Source organism: Pterocles gutturalis, unplaced genomic scaffold (assembly GCF_000699245.1).
Source record: "Pterocles gutturalis isolate BGI_N339 unplaced genomic scaffold, ASM69924v1 scaffold1668, whole genome shotgun sequence".
In the NCBI taxonomy this organism is placed as follows: Eukaryota; Metazoa; Chordata; class Aves; order Pterocliformes; family Pteroclidae; genus Pterocles; species Pterocles gutturalis.
Window position 1 is genome coordinate 9,003 of NW_010117655.1, and position 16,884 is coordinate 25,886.

The following is a 16,884-nucleotide window of genomic DNA, read 5'->3' on the forward strand; positions in this document are numbered from 1 at the left end:
GTGCCCCCGCGGCTCTGAGATCTCTACCCCCAGGTCCAAGCTCCACGCTGCTGCTTTCTCCACAGATTGAAGCGTCCCCAGACGCAGAGAGACACGAGCCTCCTCAGAGGACGGAAGGGGGTGTGCCCACATGCGTGTACAAAACCAGACCCTTCTGGTCACCCTCCTGGATCCTGCAGCAGCATGACGGATGGCAGGATGAAAAGCAGAGCGTCGAGGCTTTCAGGCGATGGTAGATTAATGATGACATGGCCTTGACCTCCCAAAGGTAAGGGTTATGAAAGGCTCAAGGGTAACTGGGCCTCCAATTTCATACCCGAAGGGTGAATGACAGCGCCGATGGTTTTATTCTTAGGAACACGCCAATCCTACGACACACAGCTGTCACCCGCCGCCTTTTTGAAATTCATCTCAACACATTCATTCCTCCCGTTCCTTTCCCATCGTGGGCTCCAAGTGCTGCTACATCCTGCTGGAGACAACGCTCCCACCCACCGGCAAGTGTCCAGCAGGAGATGTGAGGGAAGCCCAGGGTTTGTACAGAAACATCCCACGCGCGCCTTACACCCCTTCCCCATTTCCAAACCACACCACGTCCTGGAGCTACACAACAGAACTAGTCCACAAAGTCACCTGAAGTTAGAGCAAAGCTTCATCCTCTGGCTGACTTCACCTGTTAAAAACCCATCCTAAGTATCTGGGATGAGCCTTGGGCAAGACCAGACCAAGCAGCAGGTCTCCAAGGTTCTTTATTTATAAAAGATGGGAAGCAGAAAGAGCGTGAGGTGTTTCCAACACTCTGCCCGTTCTGATCACACACGGGGGAGGCTCCAACTTACTTGTTTACACTAACGAAGCCTGAGCGACACAGGGTCTGTGACTGGCAGCTTTCTTGGACTAACTCAGCTCCTCAACAACATTTTCGTGCACAAGCTAAGCTTAACAAGCAAGCAAAGGGTCGTTCCCCATCCTTTCTTCCAACGTACATTTGGAAAAGAGGTTGGGAAGGCAGAAGCCACCTGACTGCAGTGTTTTTCTGAACGTGGTGCTGGCCAGGAGCCGCAGCAGCCGGCAGCTCTGAGGGTTCTCTGTGGCTTTCACAGCCAGAGGTTTACGCTCGCCCCAAAGGGGATCAGAAGAAAGTTGCAGCCATGTGCTAAGAGCGCACCTGTGGCTCTCCCAGCGCCGGGCTGAAAAGAATTCCTCGCTTTCGATGTCAGGGATGGAGCAAACATGCCAGGAATGCTGCAGCCGAGTGAAGGAGACGCATTTCAGGTGCACCCCAAGGCAAAAGGCTGCGGAAAGGCCTTCTCGTCTCTTTGCACCCACCGAACAGTGTCTTAAATACCGTATGGCATTTACAGAGGTTCTTCCTTCCAAGAGGTCACTGGCCTCAGCGTGGGAAGCGTCAAGGCGAGAACCCGGGAGCGTGTTTCAGAGCAATACACCTGGCTCTGGAAGGGGAGGGCAGCAGAGTTAAACCCTTTGGCAAAACAGGACAGTCTTCCCTCGCAGAGTCCAGCTGTTATTAAAAAGAGGCAATCGGGCGATGACTGAACACAATTTGAATTGCATATTAGCCCCAGATTAAAAAAAAAAAATCCATTCTATTCAACAAGCACAAAACCAGCAACACACCACGGCCACGTTAACCCTTCCCTGCAAGCAGTGTTGCAAATCCACGCACCGAGCCCACCGCGCTGCCGGGGCTGGCAGACCCCACCAGCCAGCTGAGCAACGGCCCAGAGCAGTGGGGCTGCGCTGCTTTACAAGCTGAAAGCAGCTCCTGTAAAAGGAGACGAAACTGCAGTGAGTTTGTAGAATGAGAAAGCTCTCAGGTGCAAACATGCCTGCTGCAGCTGCTGGGGTGGACAGCAAACACAATCCCCAGCGTCCTGCACATTTATTCCCCTGGGGTATAGAGCTTAATTTTGACTCAAAGGCAGGTTTATCTCCAGCTCTGTGCACATACCGACGGGCCTGGGGAGCCAGGCCACTGCCCACCACTCCTAACCCCAAAGGTAAAAGATTTTTCAGTTCTAAGTGAAGAATTAAGAAATATTAGGAAAGGCATCTGAGATGGTCCAGGACCTGGATCTACATCCAAGTGTCTCCAACAGGCTCCCCAGCCCCACGCCCGTCAGTGACCTAAAGGACCTTCCAGAAGCACAGAGCTGGGGACGATCAGCTCTGCTGTCTGACAGCAGAATGAGAGAGGGCTTCCTGAGAGAGTGAGGCTGCCCACCACCAATCAGGAAGACGTTTTAGGGCCTAAGACTGTGGATGACTTGCCTTTAGAGAGATTTTTCTATTGCTCCCACAAAACTGTCGTCACCGTGCCATGCGGAGGAAGCTCAGAGTGCTCAAAAGCCACAACCATGGACTGAAGACTTGGTGCAACATTGCCCAGCGCTGCTGAGGGATGAGAAACGGTCAAGTCTTCCAAGAACAGAAAGAGCTGATAAAGTCAATTAAAAGGATTAAATGGAAAGGGGGGGGATCCTCAGTAGAACTGCACAAGGTTTAATTCACCCGCAGATGGTCCCCGCAGTCCCCTCCACATGCAAGCAGCACACGCACCCCTCCCAGCACTTCATGGGGGGGTGGGGGGGGTGCAGTTTTGGGCTGTTTTTACTTTTATCCTTGGCAGTGAAGAGGGGTTAAGGGGAAACCTGACTTTGTTTCTCCGGCGGAACCTGGAACTGGCTCTGGAAGGCTGGGAGCGAGCTGGGTCTGTCATTCTTCCCCAGCCGCTCCTCCAAATTCCTGCAGCCAAATGGTTCAAGAGCCCCTGAATGGGACATAATGACATCATTGATTGAATCATAATAGAAGGGGAAAGGGAGGGTGGGGAAAAGATGTATTTGTGTTACAGACAAAAGCCAAGTTCTGTTTCACAGCGGGGACCAATGAAGAACCAGATGACTGGGCAGAGGGAGGTCAGCGAGTCCCCCCCCAGCGCCTTCGTCTCCCCAGGAATGAGCCCTTCGCCACTCCCTGAAGGTTTGTCTGGCCACGGAGCCCTTTCAGGCAGCGCTGGGATCAATGGGCAAGCAGGATTCCCCCTGACCCCGCGCAGCAATGGTGTCATTTGTTTTTAAAAATGACATCGTGGGTGCGTGGCGAGGGCTGGGGTGGGATGGGCTTCCCAAGGGATGATGGCAAACACCGACGTGCTTTGGGAGCAGCGGCGTGGCACAACGCCATGCAACCAGTTCTCATTTGTCACTTCTCATTTGTTTGCCTCACAACTGCATCTTCCTATCGCGACAGGGTTGCGGTGGAGATGTAACCGCAGTTTGGGTCCGGGTGAAGCCGAGTTGCGATGGTGCTGCACTGGCAGACGTCCCGCAACCTGGCAGAAGACCCTGTGGCTCTCTCGGAGGGCAGCTAGGTGCCAAGGTGACATTTCTACAGGAAATAGTCACAGGTTTCTTCAACTGCTGTTTTTTCATCCTGCCCAGGCCAAGGCTGGAGAAAACATCCCACAATACCCAGTAAGCACCAAAAAATAACGAAAGCCACAGTCGTATCAGGTGCAGAAGGGCACAAGACGTTCTCATGTGCCCAACCACAAGTTTCCAGTACAAAGAGACGGACACCTCGCCCACCCTGCCCTCGGCCAACACAAACCCCTTCCCCAAGCGACCCGGGAGGGGGCAGGGGCGGCAGAGGCCTCGCTTACAGCGCCCTTGTGTTAAAAAAAGACTGCCAGCGCTATTCTTCACCTTGTCACTTCCCATTATCTTAAACCAACAGGCCGGCATTCAGCGGCAAGACTCAGAAAATAGCAACGTCACTTTTTGCAGGGGTTGGGGGAAGGCGAGGGGAGGGGCAGCACACACCGACGCGGAGCCCAGCAATGACCTGCGCGGGGCTCCTGGCCAGCAAAGAAAAACAAGTTATTCAAGGATTAGCGCTCAGGTTCTATAAATCCTCCTGGCGGGAGCCAGCTGGAAACACTCCAGCATTTACCTGCAAAAGCATCGAGGCTGGAGCGCCCCAAAACGGCTCTCTCTCTCCTCAAGACTGAGGTTTCTCTTGTGACATAGATGCTGTTACCTACCTGCAGTCAGACCTGCTAACAGTGAAGCAAAAAAAAAAAAGGCAAAAAAAAGGCACAGAACAGCTCAGTCTCCTTTGCATCACCTGCCGCCGAGCCTTCCACAAGCCCTCCCATCGTTAGCACGGACGACCGGATTTCTGGACTCACAGAACCGCGTCTCACTGGCTCTGACACTCTGTGCTCACTGCATTATTCTGTGTCTGGATCTTCCCGCTTTGTTTCTGAATCCCTGTGCAACTCTAGCTGCATTCTTCTATTCTGACCCAGTTTCTGCTTTCTGCAGAACTACTGAAAAGTTTCTGTAATAAGCAAAACCACGAGAGGTGTTTCACAGGGCTTGGCTTGCAGTTCACTCTTTAAACGAGGACTATCTTTAATCCCCCTCTAAATCCAGCTGCCTTAGTTACCACTAGTCCAACTCAGAGGGAGACAGAAAATCCTTTAAAAATTATCTAAAGCAGCTTTTTTTAAATGCTTAAAAATATTAAGATTTAAAAGCACAACATCAGGGGAATTTCAAGGCATGGGGAAAGAAACCCTGAGGGTGGCACCACGGCTCCCGCTCACTGTGCATCTGTCACAACAGACCAGTTTCTCCACCTCCGGCACATCCGCCCCTTCCACGTGACACCGCGACGCTGCTTCACAGAAGAAAACTTATTTGACACAGCTCATCTGAGAGTGCCACGTGCTCCACAAACCACGCAAAGAGCAGAGCTCAGGCGGTGGTGCCGAGGAGGAAGGACGAGCGGACAACACCCGAATGAGCCGTCAGCTTCGCAGGACAAATACAGCCCTGCTACGCATTTACGGCGTGGTGAACACAGGCCATCTTTTATATATGTTCTGATCACGATACACTGCAGAGGGAAAAGGTGAGAGGGGCAGAGGAATTAAGATGAAGCACAGAGTAGAAGGGGCTGGGGTATAACCCAAGGAGACGGCTCTGCTCCGCTCTGCCACAGCAGAGATGACAGTGACAGAAAGACACAAAGCTGATGACAGCCAAAAAAAGTGAAGCTTGGAAAGAAAATAATATTCAGGGGCACATGGCCTTTCAAACAATGCAGAAGCCATCTCTTCAAAGTGACAGCAAAAGGCATTCTTGACAACAAACTGGCCACAGAAGCCTATCACGCTTCTCAAAAACGCAGGCATGTGCCACCACGCGTGACATGGCTGGTCCCAGCGTGAGATAGAAACAATCCTCGTCCACGAATCCTTTTTCCTTTCCTCTGCCAACATCAGCACGTCTCCCCACCCCACCCTTTGCATCCTTGATGGTTAATAGCTTCTTATCTGGGGCTGGCAGGGGGTGTTTGGAAAGACTGCAGGCAGAAAAATTATCCAGGAAAAGGATTCCTCCGCAGCACTTTGTTATAAGCTCGCTGGAAGGCAAACAATTAAGGGAATTGTTTTCCCTCGTTTCGCTGTTTTGTACACACACAGACTTGCTGCTGGCCTGCTGACCCCTGCTCTGTTCCATCATCACGCCACCATCGCTTGCTGGCCCCGGTCAGCCGATCCCGGCGAGCGCAGCTCTTCTCTGCTGCATGGAAAACACATTCTCATTAACTGGAATTAAACCGGCGTTGATCTCAAATCATAACAGATGATGGCTGTATTAAAACATTAACTCTTCCCAGCCAGGAGAGGCAGCACCTTGTGACCAAGGGGATACTTTGGCATCCTGCGCTGCTGCCGCTCAGGATCTGGCCCGCGACACCTGCCAGGCTCTCGACACGTCTCACGGCTGTAAAATGGAAGACTCACAAGCAGGCAAAGAAAAATGAAGTTATTTGAGGTGGCACAGGGTTTGAGAGTCACACTCCCTACGCTGCCTTGCTACGGACGGGTCACTTTGTCTCCCAGCAGACAGAGACGACCCCCGCCCTGAGAAGTCACTGAGGCGGTGCTGGGACGAGGAGCAGGGACGCCAGCACGCACACAGCCCCTCTGGAGCAGGGGATCTGCAGCACAAATCCTTTGTTTCGCCCCCAGCTCAGAGAAAGGCGCTGGGGGGAAGAGGGCTCTGCGCAGGGACTCCTGACTCGGAGCGACCCTGGAGCAGAGTCGCTTCACCTCTCTGCTCCCAACCTCCGAGCGGCTGAGGGTTAATCAGCTAATTGTTCCTAAGGCAGTTTGAGACCTCCACATTAAAGAGGAGATAGAAAAGCCAATTATTTTAGTCATCTGTTCAGATGGGGAAAGGTATTTGATAATGTAATACAAAGGTGGCAAATGGAGCTTTTATGTGATCCCAAGAGCTCTTGCTGTCCATTTGGTGCCAACACTTTCTCAGCAGGAGACTTCCAAGGCTATTTTATACATAAAGAACAAACCACCCCCTTGGAGAAATGCTCCTGAATCCCAGCCACGACACAGGCAGCTCCCTCTGCAGCATCCAACCCTGCATATAAAACACACAGCGAAACATCCTCCCCCGGGGAGCGGAGAGTCAGAGGGTTCCCGGGAGCAGCTGCTGGAGAGAGGGAACATTTACGAGTGTGGGGGTTAAGTACAGCTAGCAGGAGTCAAGGGATAGCAGCTTTAGGTCACCGAGTGTGTGCTTTGCTAACAGGAGGCCTCGGAGGGGAGAGTCGGTGCTACAGGGAGATAAACGCTTCCTTGATTTATTTTAAAAATTAATTTGATGGCCCCGTGCTGCCTGGAGACAAATGAGCACCTGCCTCTCCCGCTCTGGCACAACCAACCTCTCTGCTTGCCCGCTCTCCTCCCAGCGACCGGGGTCTCATTTTCCCTTAAGGCAGAGAGGAAGAGGATTTTAAACTTGAAAGATTCCTACCCCAGCGGGCTAACAGAGGGGGAAGGGGGGGGCGTTCAAAGCTACAGATGAGTTCACAGCCACTAACGCAGCTCTGCATTTGCTCCCTGCTCGCAGCATGGCTGAAATCCCCCTTAGCTACGATTCCACCCCCCCCTCCATCCCTACCCCTCCCCAAACCAATTTGAATAGGAAATGAAGTGTGGCTCCAGGGAGACAATGGTTTATTGTAAAGTTTTTGCTGCGACCCATGGTATAAAAACCTGCCAAGACACACGTAAACATTTGCAACCGCCAGGCTCCTCTGTAATGAAAAGCCATAAAGAACACCCAGGTGGGCAGCACAATACTACCAGCTAATTAAAGTAACCAATAATATTCCTCCCAGGAATGCGAGAGTGTGTTCCGCTCAGTGGGAGAAGCCACTTCTAAGCCCATGAACTCGGCTTCCTGGTGGAGCGAACAAAAAAGCGACACGGCGAGGGGAGACCGGCCCCGCTGCCGGGCACTGCTCTGCGGAGCGCGCGGACAGAGCTTGCCGCGCACGGGTGATCGGGAGGCGAGAGCCAGCCCAGCCACCGACTCCTGACCTTGGGCAAGTCATTCTCCCCACCAGCAGGTCTCCGCTTGTATGATGGGGAGCGGTCTGTTAGGACCCAGCCGCATTTGCTGGTGAAGGGCTCGGGCAGCTCCAACCTGGTGCTTCAGGGGTTCTGGGTTTTTGCCGTGTCCAGGGACCACAGCGCAGGCTGGGAAGTCCTGCCTTCCAGAAGGCCCGGCTTTATGAAGCTGCAGCCACACAATCCTATCTGGGGAAGGCCATGGCCATAAACACGGACAAGGCACATATTCCTCCTGAAAAATGGAAGCTCCCAGTGACAGGGTTAATGATGTTTGAGCAGCCTCTCACCCTGAGTTCCACATATCCCAGTTAATGCACTGGCCTCCTTCCCCCACTCCCAAAGGGGCAGGAGAGGGAAGGGGGGGGGAACAGCGACCTCCAATGCCAGATATTTTCTACATCACTGAATTCCCAGGGCCAGTGGAATAAAGCAGAACACTCATACATGGAGAAATGGGCAGCAAAAAAGGTCAAATCCATTCCCCCGAGGAGAGGGGTTTATTTTACAGGGATGGAGAGAAGACGAACCTCCCCTGGCTCGTACCCTTTTCCGCACCGAGAGGAGAGGTCTCCATGCCAACATCATCCAGCTGTTATTGCTGGACAATTCTTTTTCACTCACCGCTATTTGTGAACAGCGCTGCAGCACGAGGCTCGTTAGAGCCCCGAAGAGGAAAAGGCTGGTTTTGTTTGGGAAGCGCGCAGGATGTTGTGTTAATCTCAGAGTATATATTTATCCTTTCTTCTGTTTTCCCCAAACACGCTAAATTCATCATCTCCCCCGTTTGCTACAGAACACATTCAGGCCAGGGATTATCGCACCCGCAAGCACACTAATTCTCCAGCACACGTTGGCCTCCAAGCACGCCCTGCAGCCCCCCAGCATGTTCAGCGCCCTTCAGCAAAGCCCCCCGCTGCTTCCAGCCACAGGCAGAGCCCGGTTCCACCTCCTGCCCACCGACAGACCCCGCAGCTGGCTCCAGCACGCGGAGGCTGAGCTCAATCAGCTGCTAGGTACAAGGACCAGAAGAGGCGTTATGCTCAGAAACTTGTCTATATTTCTCGCCTGGAAAAATAAATAACTTTAAGACCAAATCCATCCCCCTACAACTCTAATCTCATTTGTCCTTCAAAGAGTTATTTCCTACCAGGGAGCTCTGGACGCTTGGCTCCTACCCCGATCGGGAACGCACAGTTACACAGCGCGAGTCGAACGCCCAAAAACAAACCAATTAGAGCCTGCTGGACCGTGCCTCTGCCCACGTTAACAGGCGGACAAACAATCTGAAAATTCAACCTCTGCTCAGCCATCGTAACTCTCAAAACCATATCAAGAGTCACACACACAAAAACAAACAGAAGGGAAGGTGAAGGAAATGGTGTTGACAAGACTCCTCAGGGTCCAGGGCCCACACTGCTGCACTAACAACAGGATGTAAAACCTCAAGCAGCACAAAAGCTTTGAACGGTCCCAGCACGCTCTGAGCTGGAGCAGCGGGCTGATCCGGAGGTGCAAAGAGTGTCCTGGAAACACCTTACCTTCTTGGAGAGTGAGGAGACGTTCAACCCAAATCTTTGAGCCCTTTCCTTTAATTTATCCATGTTTACCTATAAAGACATAGGAAACAATTTTTTTTTGTTTTGTTTAAGCAGCCACTGCTGCACCCTCACCCTTCCAAACTACTGTGTCGCATCTAACCAGGTCCCCAGACCAAGCAGCTTCCCAAAAAAAAAAAAAATCACCACACAGCCCGACTGGTTTCCTGGAGAGATGGCAGCCACCATTACAGCACAGAAGATCCCTAACAAACCCAGACTTTCAGAGATGAGCCTTCCACACCACATATGTCTGACAAGGAAATCCTGGTGCTGTCCTGCCTCGCAGATGCTCACGCAAGATTTTTTTATGCCCCTGGCACCAGAGACACCTGGAAACTCATCTGGCGACAAACCTTAGCTTAACTCTGTCCCGCTCATCCTCAATCGAGCACACAAACACCAAGCCGGCTGCACGGCGCGACAGAGCTCTCAGCCCCGCACACTTCTGTGCCTCCTGCTTAGACCTGGAAGTCAGATGGGCAAAGCAGCGCTGGCCATTAAAAGCAGAGACATCTACTACAGGCCATGCGACATTTCCATTCCTGAGGCATAATTCAAGCAATCCAAACAAAAACAGAGATGTCAGGCATAGGGGGGGGGGGGGGAAAAAAACCACAACCCAAATATCTTTGTTCCTTTCCGCATTTCATTCTGAAATCAGCTCATCTGAGAAAACTGGTGTAAGAGGCAGCCGCAGGGATGCGAACCCCCAACTTCAGGGTGGGCACGACATCCAGGCAAGCTCGTCACAAACTCTCACTCCACGTACGTTGTTCCTGGACCACCCCGACAGTTTACCCCTGCAGACAGGAACCTCTTTCTACAAATTACAACACGCGGGAGGGGCCAGACCAGGAGAAACTCAAGAATAAGCAGCATTCCTTACCGTGGGTTTGCTGTCTGCAGACAGGCCTGAAACAGAGGCAAGAAAAATAAAAGCCAGTTAGAGAACAAACATCAGGAGCAGCATCTTATCTAAACAGAGGCGCAGTGAAGTCACAGTGCATCACAGGCAGCCCTGCGCCCGTCCCACCACGGACAAGTGAAGAACCACTGTCCCACTTTTCCCAGCTTCCACCTCTGCTCACTGCAGAACAAGTCCCCCCATTTCTTTTTCACCTCCAAATCAGCTTCTCCACCCGCAAAACTGCTGCCACCCCACCTCACAAAGACACCTATGGCAACTGAACATAACGTTTTACGAAGCCAAACAATGTTTGGCACTCTGTTGAAGGACACCACAGGGAGCTCGAGCTGGTGTCCTCCAGTTGTGCTTAGAAAAAAAGAGATGCTGGGAAGAGGGTCTGAACGACCAAGGGAGCAACACGGGTCCTTTTCTTCCCAGTTCTATAATTCCTGCTCAGAGCTCCTGGGCAGGGGCAGGAAAAGGGACAGAAGTGAAAACAAAGGTAGTCCCACCAGCAATTTTTTTTTTTTTCCCCCCCAGGAATAATTAAATATTTGCAGTACGGTCACTCCACGGATTGGCTCTGCTTCACCTCCTCACCTTTTGTCGAAACTGTGGCCAAACCAAACCTGCCAAAGGTAAACAGAGAGTGAGGCAAAGATAAGGTCAGCCGGTACTTGGCACATCAAGTCTTAGGCGGAACTTTTCCTTCAATCACTTTTCATGAGTGTACTTGAGTCAAACTGGTTTGGAGGCAGATTAACCAGAACCTGCCATTGCCGGCCGATAGAATCGCTGCTGCAGCTCCTGCGCTTCCTCTGCGTACAGCGATTGCCAGCTTTCTCCGTAAAAGCAACCTCAAAGCCCAGAAAGCCAGTCGGATCCCCAGCAGCTCACCATTTTTTTCCTTTCATTGCCCTGTCTTTCCAGGGCAGAACTGCCCAAAATGTCACCAGTATTTCAGCCCAGTAAAGCGTCCACCAAGCACCCCGCAGCCAGCCGCACCCCAGATTTCACGCAGGGGCCTCCTGCTGCCCCACCACCCAAGCACAGCACGGAGCCACGTCCACCCCACACCGGCACAACCCACAGCCCTGCCCAGGAACGATCTTTGCCCAGGCAGGATGCAGAAAAAGCTCCAAGCGCAGACTCACCGAGCTGCCCGCGCCGCCTTCTTGCTCTCCAGGCTGACAGGCACGTTGAAGCGCTCAGCCCTCTTCTGCATTCGCTGGAGGAGGGAGAGAGAAGAACCAAGTGAGGAAAAGCGAAGATCTGAAGGGTCCAGAAAGGAGGTTTTGCAGAGGAAGGTGTGCAAACTCAACACACAGTGGGCCAATGCTCTGATGTGCCCCGCAGCACACTGTCTAGGAAGGGGAAACCACCCCCCCCCAAACCCATGGGTAAAGGCAGAGATGCTGCCAGCACCTCCCGTCAGCTCATGCCATCCAAGGAGCCACGTCACAGGACACCCGCTTCAACAAAAAGCACTGTCGTGGTTCTGATAAACAGAGGCCCAATTAAAAAATGTAATAAAAAAGCTATGTCTTGACTCTGCTGCTCAGGAAGCATTCCTAGGAGGGGAGACGTGCCAGAAGAGAATGGACCAGGGAGCTGGCAGAGCCAGGTGACTATTTTAAGATGATACAAGGCTGCTGGAGGACAGCAGGGCAGCAGGGCTGGAGCATGCACCCCTCGCCTGGGGAATCCCTCGTGCCAGAGGGGAAAGAGCTGTGCTCCTGGCAGGGACCACAAAGGGAACAGCCCCAACTCCCCTCCCAAGGCAGGGAGCAAGCCAGAGGCACGACTGGCTTCAGCTGATTTGCAAGAAGAGAGGTAAACAAGATTTCCTTTCCTTTCCCCCTAACCAAAAGGACAAATAAGTATGTGAGAAAAGAGGATGTGGGAGTTTTTGTTTTCAGGGAACTTATTTGGCATGAGCCTCTTCCACGAGAGCCTGACACCATTCACGCCGTTGGCTCAGCCTCGCAAGCAGCGTTTGCCATCAGCAGTGGGATTCAAGATGAAATTCAGCTCCGTAGAAAGGAATCAGGCTGCTGCCCTGGCACAGAGCATGCTGCCCCGGGCACGGAAAAGCCTGGAGACATCAGAAGCGCAAGGGTTTGCGCCTAAGAGCATTAAATCTCCTGAAAAGCTGAAGGGAAATATTTAACATTTTATTGTTACACAAGGGCCCAAAAATGTGTTTGGCTTTTGAAAGGTTAGAGAAACAGAGATTATGTTAATGGAAACATTGACTTTAGCCAAACACACAGCGAGGAACACGATAACCACATGTATCAAAACAGGAATGTTTAGGAACATCCCACCTAGTGGTGTCAGCACTGAGGAACTTTTACTCAACTGAGCACAAACAATAAAGACAGAAAAATGTCCTACTCGGTCAAGGCCCATTTGACACTGAAGAATATCCAAAAGAAACACATGAAGAGGCAGTTTCTGAAGGGACTCTCAACGGCAGACGAGCTGTGTCAGTGAAGAGCAAGGGCTCCATTGCCCCAGCATCCCGCCAGACGGGTGCTCTGCCTCCTTTCCACCCTCCCAGACTCAACTAACCACAACCAACGACGAAACTTCAGGCTGTGCTCATAGTCACAGCAGTTCATCCCTGATAGTCACCTTCCCCAGGAATTTCTCTCCTTGCTTTTTGAGCTCATCTGTATTTCTGCAAGCTCTTAACAGCCTCCAGCATTCAATTACACATTGTATGTGAAAATAACTCCCTTTTATCTTCAAAAACCATCCAGGATATAATTTTGCTGAGACCTGATTCACGCTCAATCAGAAAAAAATAAAAAAGTGGATTTCCTGTGAATAGGTTTAGCAGAATTTGGAGAAAAACAAAGGGCAGGAGTGTTAACTTCAGCACATTAACGAGCTCTTTAACCAGCTCTGGCCAAGGCAGCCCCACGTCACGGGGGACATCACTCCTCCAGCAACACCTCCAGCTCCCATCAGGTCCCGTGTTTCTCCCTCCCTGAGGTCATAATCCTCCGCTTGCACCATCACCCCGGTTGCTGGGGAAATGATCGTGTCCCAAACAGAAGATTAAAACTCTAAAGTGGCGGTGAACAGCAGGGAGACAAGAATCATGTTTTCACAGCGATTTCTTTCTTATGAAACACAAGCAAAAAAAAAGTGGGGGGGGGGGGGGGGGAGGGGGAGGATTAGAGCACCACAATCAGATTCCTGAAACTCAAAGTTTTGCAAAATTTTCCCAGAGAAATCAGCAGCTTCTAAGTGTGTTTGTTTTAAATAAACCCAAACGTAAGTGACAAAGCCAGAGCAGATAAAGACGAGATGCTCTGGGAGCTGGTATCAGCCTCTCCCCACCTACTGAATCCCTGAAGCGAACCCCCAACAAAGCTTTGCAGTTTTATGTGCTTGAAGCAAGCTGGCTGGCAGCAAGTCCCAAGGGACAGGGACGTGCCACAGCCTGGGGAACTCTGAGCAGAACTTCTCATGTTCGCCAGGAAACACAATTTATACACCAGAGCCATGATGGAGGCAGTTCAAGACCATCAGCCCTAAACCCTGAGCAGACAGCGCTGCAGGGCCACTTCCATCTCTGTCTGTCAGGTCACTCTGCAGCCAGCGACCAGCCGTTAATGTAAAATCAAGGAAAAATAATAAAGCAGGTTGACAATGGAAACGCTGACGCTGCCTCAGCAATGCAGAAAAGACTTGGAATGAAGCAAATGAGGGAACCGGCAGCCTGGAGGATGAAGTGGCAGAAGGAACCTTACCTCCATCTGCGATATTTCCGACGTTATTTTCACCACCTTCTTTTCTGTAATCCTAGAGGTGTTGGGAAAGAAGGAAATCAGTCAGAACAGCTCCCACTTGTTTCACAGCCGTGCCCCAGCGGGAGGGGTGTTGGGGTTCTCCTCCCAGCCACCCTTCTCGGGCAGCACCACCATCGTCTTAACCAAGGGCCTGTCGTTAAAACAAGAGAGGCCACGAGCCAGCATCCCCCTTACAGGGGCAAGTTTAGAGCCACGCATCAACGCTAAAGTGAAGTAAAAAGCCTGGGAAACTTGTAACCGAAGTCTGGGGTGTATCAGGGGCAGGAAACACATGACCCAGCTATGGATTTTCCTGCAAGCCTCAGTAGTGCCTTGAGCACTCCCGAATTCCTCTGGCAACGATGGGAAGCGAGCCAGAAAAGACAGGGGAACCAGCCACACCCTCATGCATCCTCTACACAGGCTCGGAGGAATCATAAACTCCAACTAAGGCAAGAGAAACATTCTGGAACTTTAGCAGGGGGTTGCAGATGCGTCTCAAAATGCCAGGTGGATATTACAGCAGACCTATGCACCCAAGAACAACCCCCTGCCCATCTCAAGGCTCTTAACAGTCACATTCAGCAGCTCTTGTTAGAAGCCCAAAGCCTCATCTGCAAGCCCCAAAGGGCTTTATTCCTTTATGGCCCTCAAAGACAAAGGGTTGTTCTGTTCTAGTTCATGGGACAGCCCCAGGCAGCTTTCCCCAGGTCAGCACCAGCTCCCCAAACCCGGGCTTCATTTCAAACACACACTTCCCGCACAATGCGCAGCTGACAACAGCGGGACCTGTAAAAAGACGGAACGAAAAATATAATGGAGTGGGCGTGCTCCAAAGTTTATGCTCCGAAAACAGAGCTCAGGCTCGAGGAGGGAAAACAAAAGAGGAAGAGACAAAGTTCGGAAGTTCCCAGGCTAAATGAAATCGCCTCCTCCTCCTCCCAACAATTCCCATAAAACAGTGGGGCACAGCCAGCCTCATTAGGGCCTCCCATTTAGAAAAAAGCACAGCTTTTGTTCCCAATTCCTGGACAGGTTTCTCATTTTATGCCCTGAAAGGTAGTAATGGTTTAACGGCACTTTCACAGGAAGCAATTCTGCCTGGGAGCTGGGACTCGGCGCTTGCCGGAGCTCCCAGCACAGGAAAAGGACGCCCCCTCCTGCCCACACACCCGGGAATGGCTTTGGGCTTCCACACAGGGGTGAGGCGGTGGCCACGGTCCTGCTCCAATGTGGGCGAGCTGTGGCCTCCTGCCAGCCCAGACTCTGAAACGGGGCTGCAAGAAGCCGACAGCCACTGGCCCTGGCACCCCCGGGGTTCACTGTGGTCTACTCAGAAAGGATAGTTACACGTCAGGCGATTTTACAGGAGGCTCTTCTGCTTTGGCAGGTGGCTCTACTGGCTTCTGCTCTTCTTCCTGCAAGTCAAGGAGTTGAGAGGAGGTCAGATAATAAGCACTCCGGCCAGCTGAGCATGAGAGAAACACCCCAGCAGGGACATCAGCAAGTCTTCTGGGTTCTCACTGGTTTAAGGGGCATGTGCCCATAATTCAGTCTGCACGTATCCAAAGATCGCTGTGTTATGCATTTAACTCAGCCCGCTCAGGAGAGGTTTGCGGCAAGAAGCAACACGATGTGCTTGCAGCCACAGCCTGGCAGGGTTTGGACACTGACTTCTACAGACACAGACTCTTTGTTGTTTTGCCAAAGTCCAATCCCTTCGCAGAAAGTCTGGGCTTCACAAGGTTAGGAAATAGCTCAAGCGAGATTCTCCAGCCCACGTGCGGAGCCAAAGAGCAACAAAACTACCCAGCGCTTGTGCTCAATGCCCAGCACCAACCCAGGGAGAGCCATCTCCCTCCTCAAACACCTCCACACCCTCCGCCCGTCCTGGCGGGACACACGCTTGCCCAGCAGCTGGAAGGATCTTGGTCTCTGTCAGAGATTTAAGCACAAAGCTCTCTCCCACACTGGGTTTCCTCACCTCCCTCAGAACAGTCTTCTGCTTTACAGCTCGCTCCCACAGGCTGCCCAGCCCACGCCTGGCACTGTCAGGGCACCCACTGGGCAATTTTTCCTCCTGTATCCTTTCCTAAAAGCCCACCACGCTCCAGCTGTTCAGTTCATGACAAAAACCACAGGGCGAGGCTGCACAAATCCAGCTGAACCCTGACAGAATGATCCTGCTCCAAGCTGGCAGCCACACACCGAGACTATACATGCTGCCAGAAGCCCCCACGTGCATCCTACAGGCCAACACAGCAACACCCAGCCTTCGCAAGAAAAAATAACAGGTTCAGACCCAACAAGGAAGGACAACAGTGCTTTAAAAGAGACACAGCTCCACATCTTGCCTCATTCCTCACGCACAGAGCCACGACACAGCCAAGTGAACCAGAAGCCCCCTGCACAGGCTGCCCAGGAGGAGACTCACCTCTATTTCTTCTCCCAGGACATCTTCTTCATTTGCTTCTTCTTCAGCTAGAGAAAAAACAAGAGAGAAATTGCAGTAGCAAGTTACTTTAGTAACATCTTTGGCTTCTCAGACAAAGTCTGCTAGCAGAATTTTACTTGGGAAAGCTAAAAGCAAAGGCAGTTACAGCAAAGCGCATGGACCAGGGCTCTCCTCTTTCACTCAGGGGCAAACAAGGGTCGAAGCGCAGAAGGTCCCTCACCATCAACAGCCCTAGAGCAACACCCAGCGACAGTCGCTGCTCACGAGGCCTTTGGGAAGAAGCCCACCAACGCCCTCCCTGTTCCGCCAACCCCCGGCACCCACCGTGCTCCTCCAGGTATGCCTGGAGCCTGTTGATCAGATCCTGCTTGTTGCCTTTTGCTTCCAAGTCCACGGTCCAGACATTCCGGCTTCAGTTCGGCCAACTGCACAGCAGAAGAAGCTTCCAATTAGTGCAGGCAGTTCATCCAAGAAACAAATTAATTAATAAAACAAAAAACCAAACCAAAACAAAACCTAAAAGCATACAAATGGGCCAAGACAGCTTTCAGGGCCACAACGGCTGCCTCCTCACGTTAAACATCCACCACGCCCTGGGACCCCCGGTTTTACACCAGATAACCCAGCTATTGCCTCAGCCCCGGTGG

General features: G+C 52.0%; 1 protein-coding gene across 1 annotated transcript in view; it reads right to left on the reverse strand.

Annotated features, from left to right (window-relative positions):
- The window catches only part of SARNP (SAP domain containing ribonucleoprotein), a gene marked incomplete at its 5' end in the record, with an annotated part of 21,237 nt that extends 4,575 nt beyond the window's left edge, over window positions 1-16,662 (reverse strand). Inside the window, 9 exon segments of the mRNA XM_010075839.1 lie at window positions 9,013-9,081; window positions 9,959-9,984; window positions 10,580-10,608; window positions 11,134-11,207; window positions 13,744-13,795; window positions 15,133-15,200; window positions 16,217-16,263; window positions 16,562-16,625; window positions 16,627-16,662. Coding sequence (XP_010074141.1) covers window positions 9,013-9,081; window positions 9,959-9,984; window positions 10,580-10,608; window positions 11,134-11,207; window positions 13,744-13,795; window positions 15,133-15,200; window positions 16,217-16,263; window positions 16,562-16,625; window positions 16,627-16,662 — 465 coding nt within the window.
- Window positions 16,663-16,884: the final 222 nt, after the last annotated feature.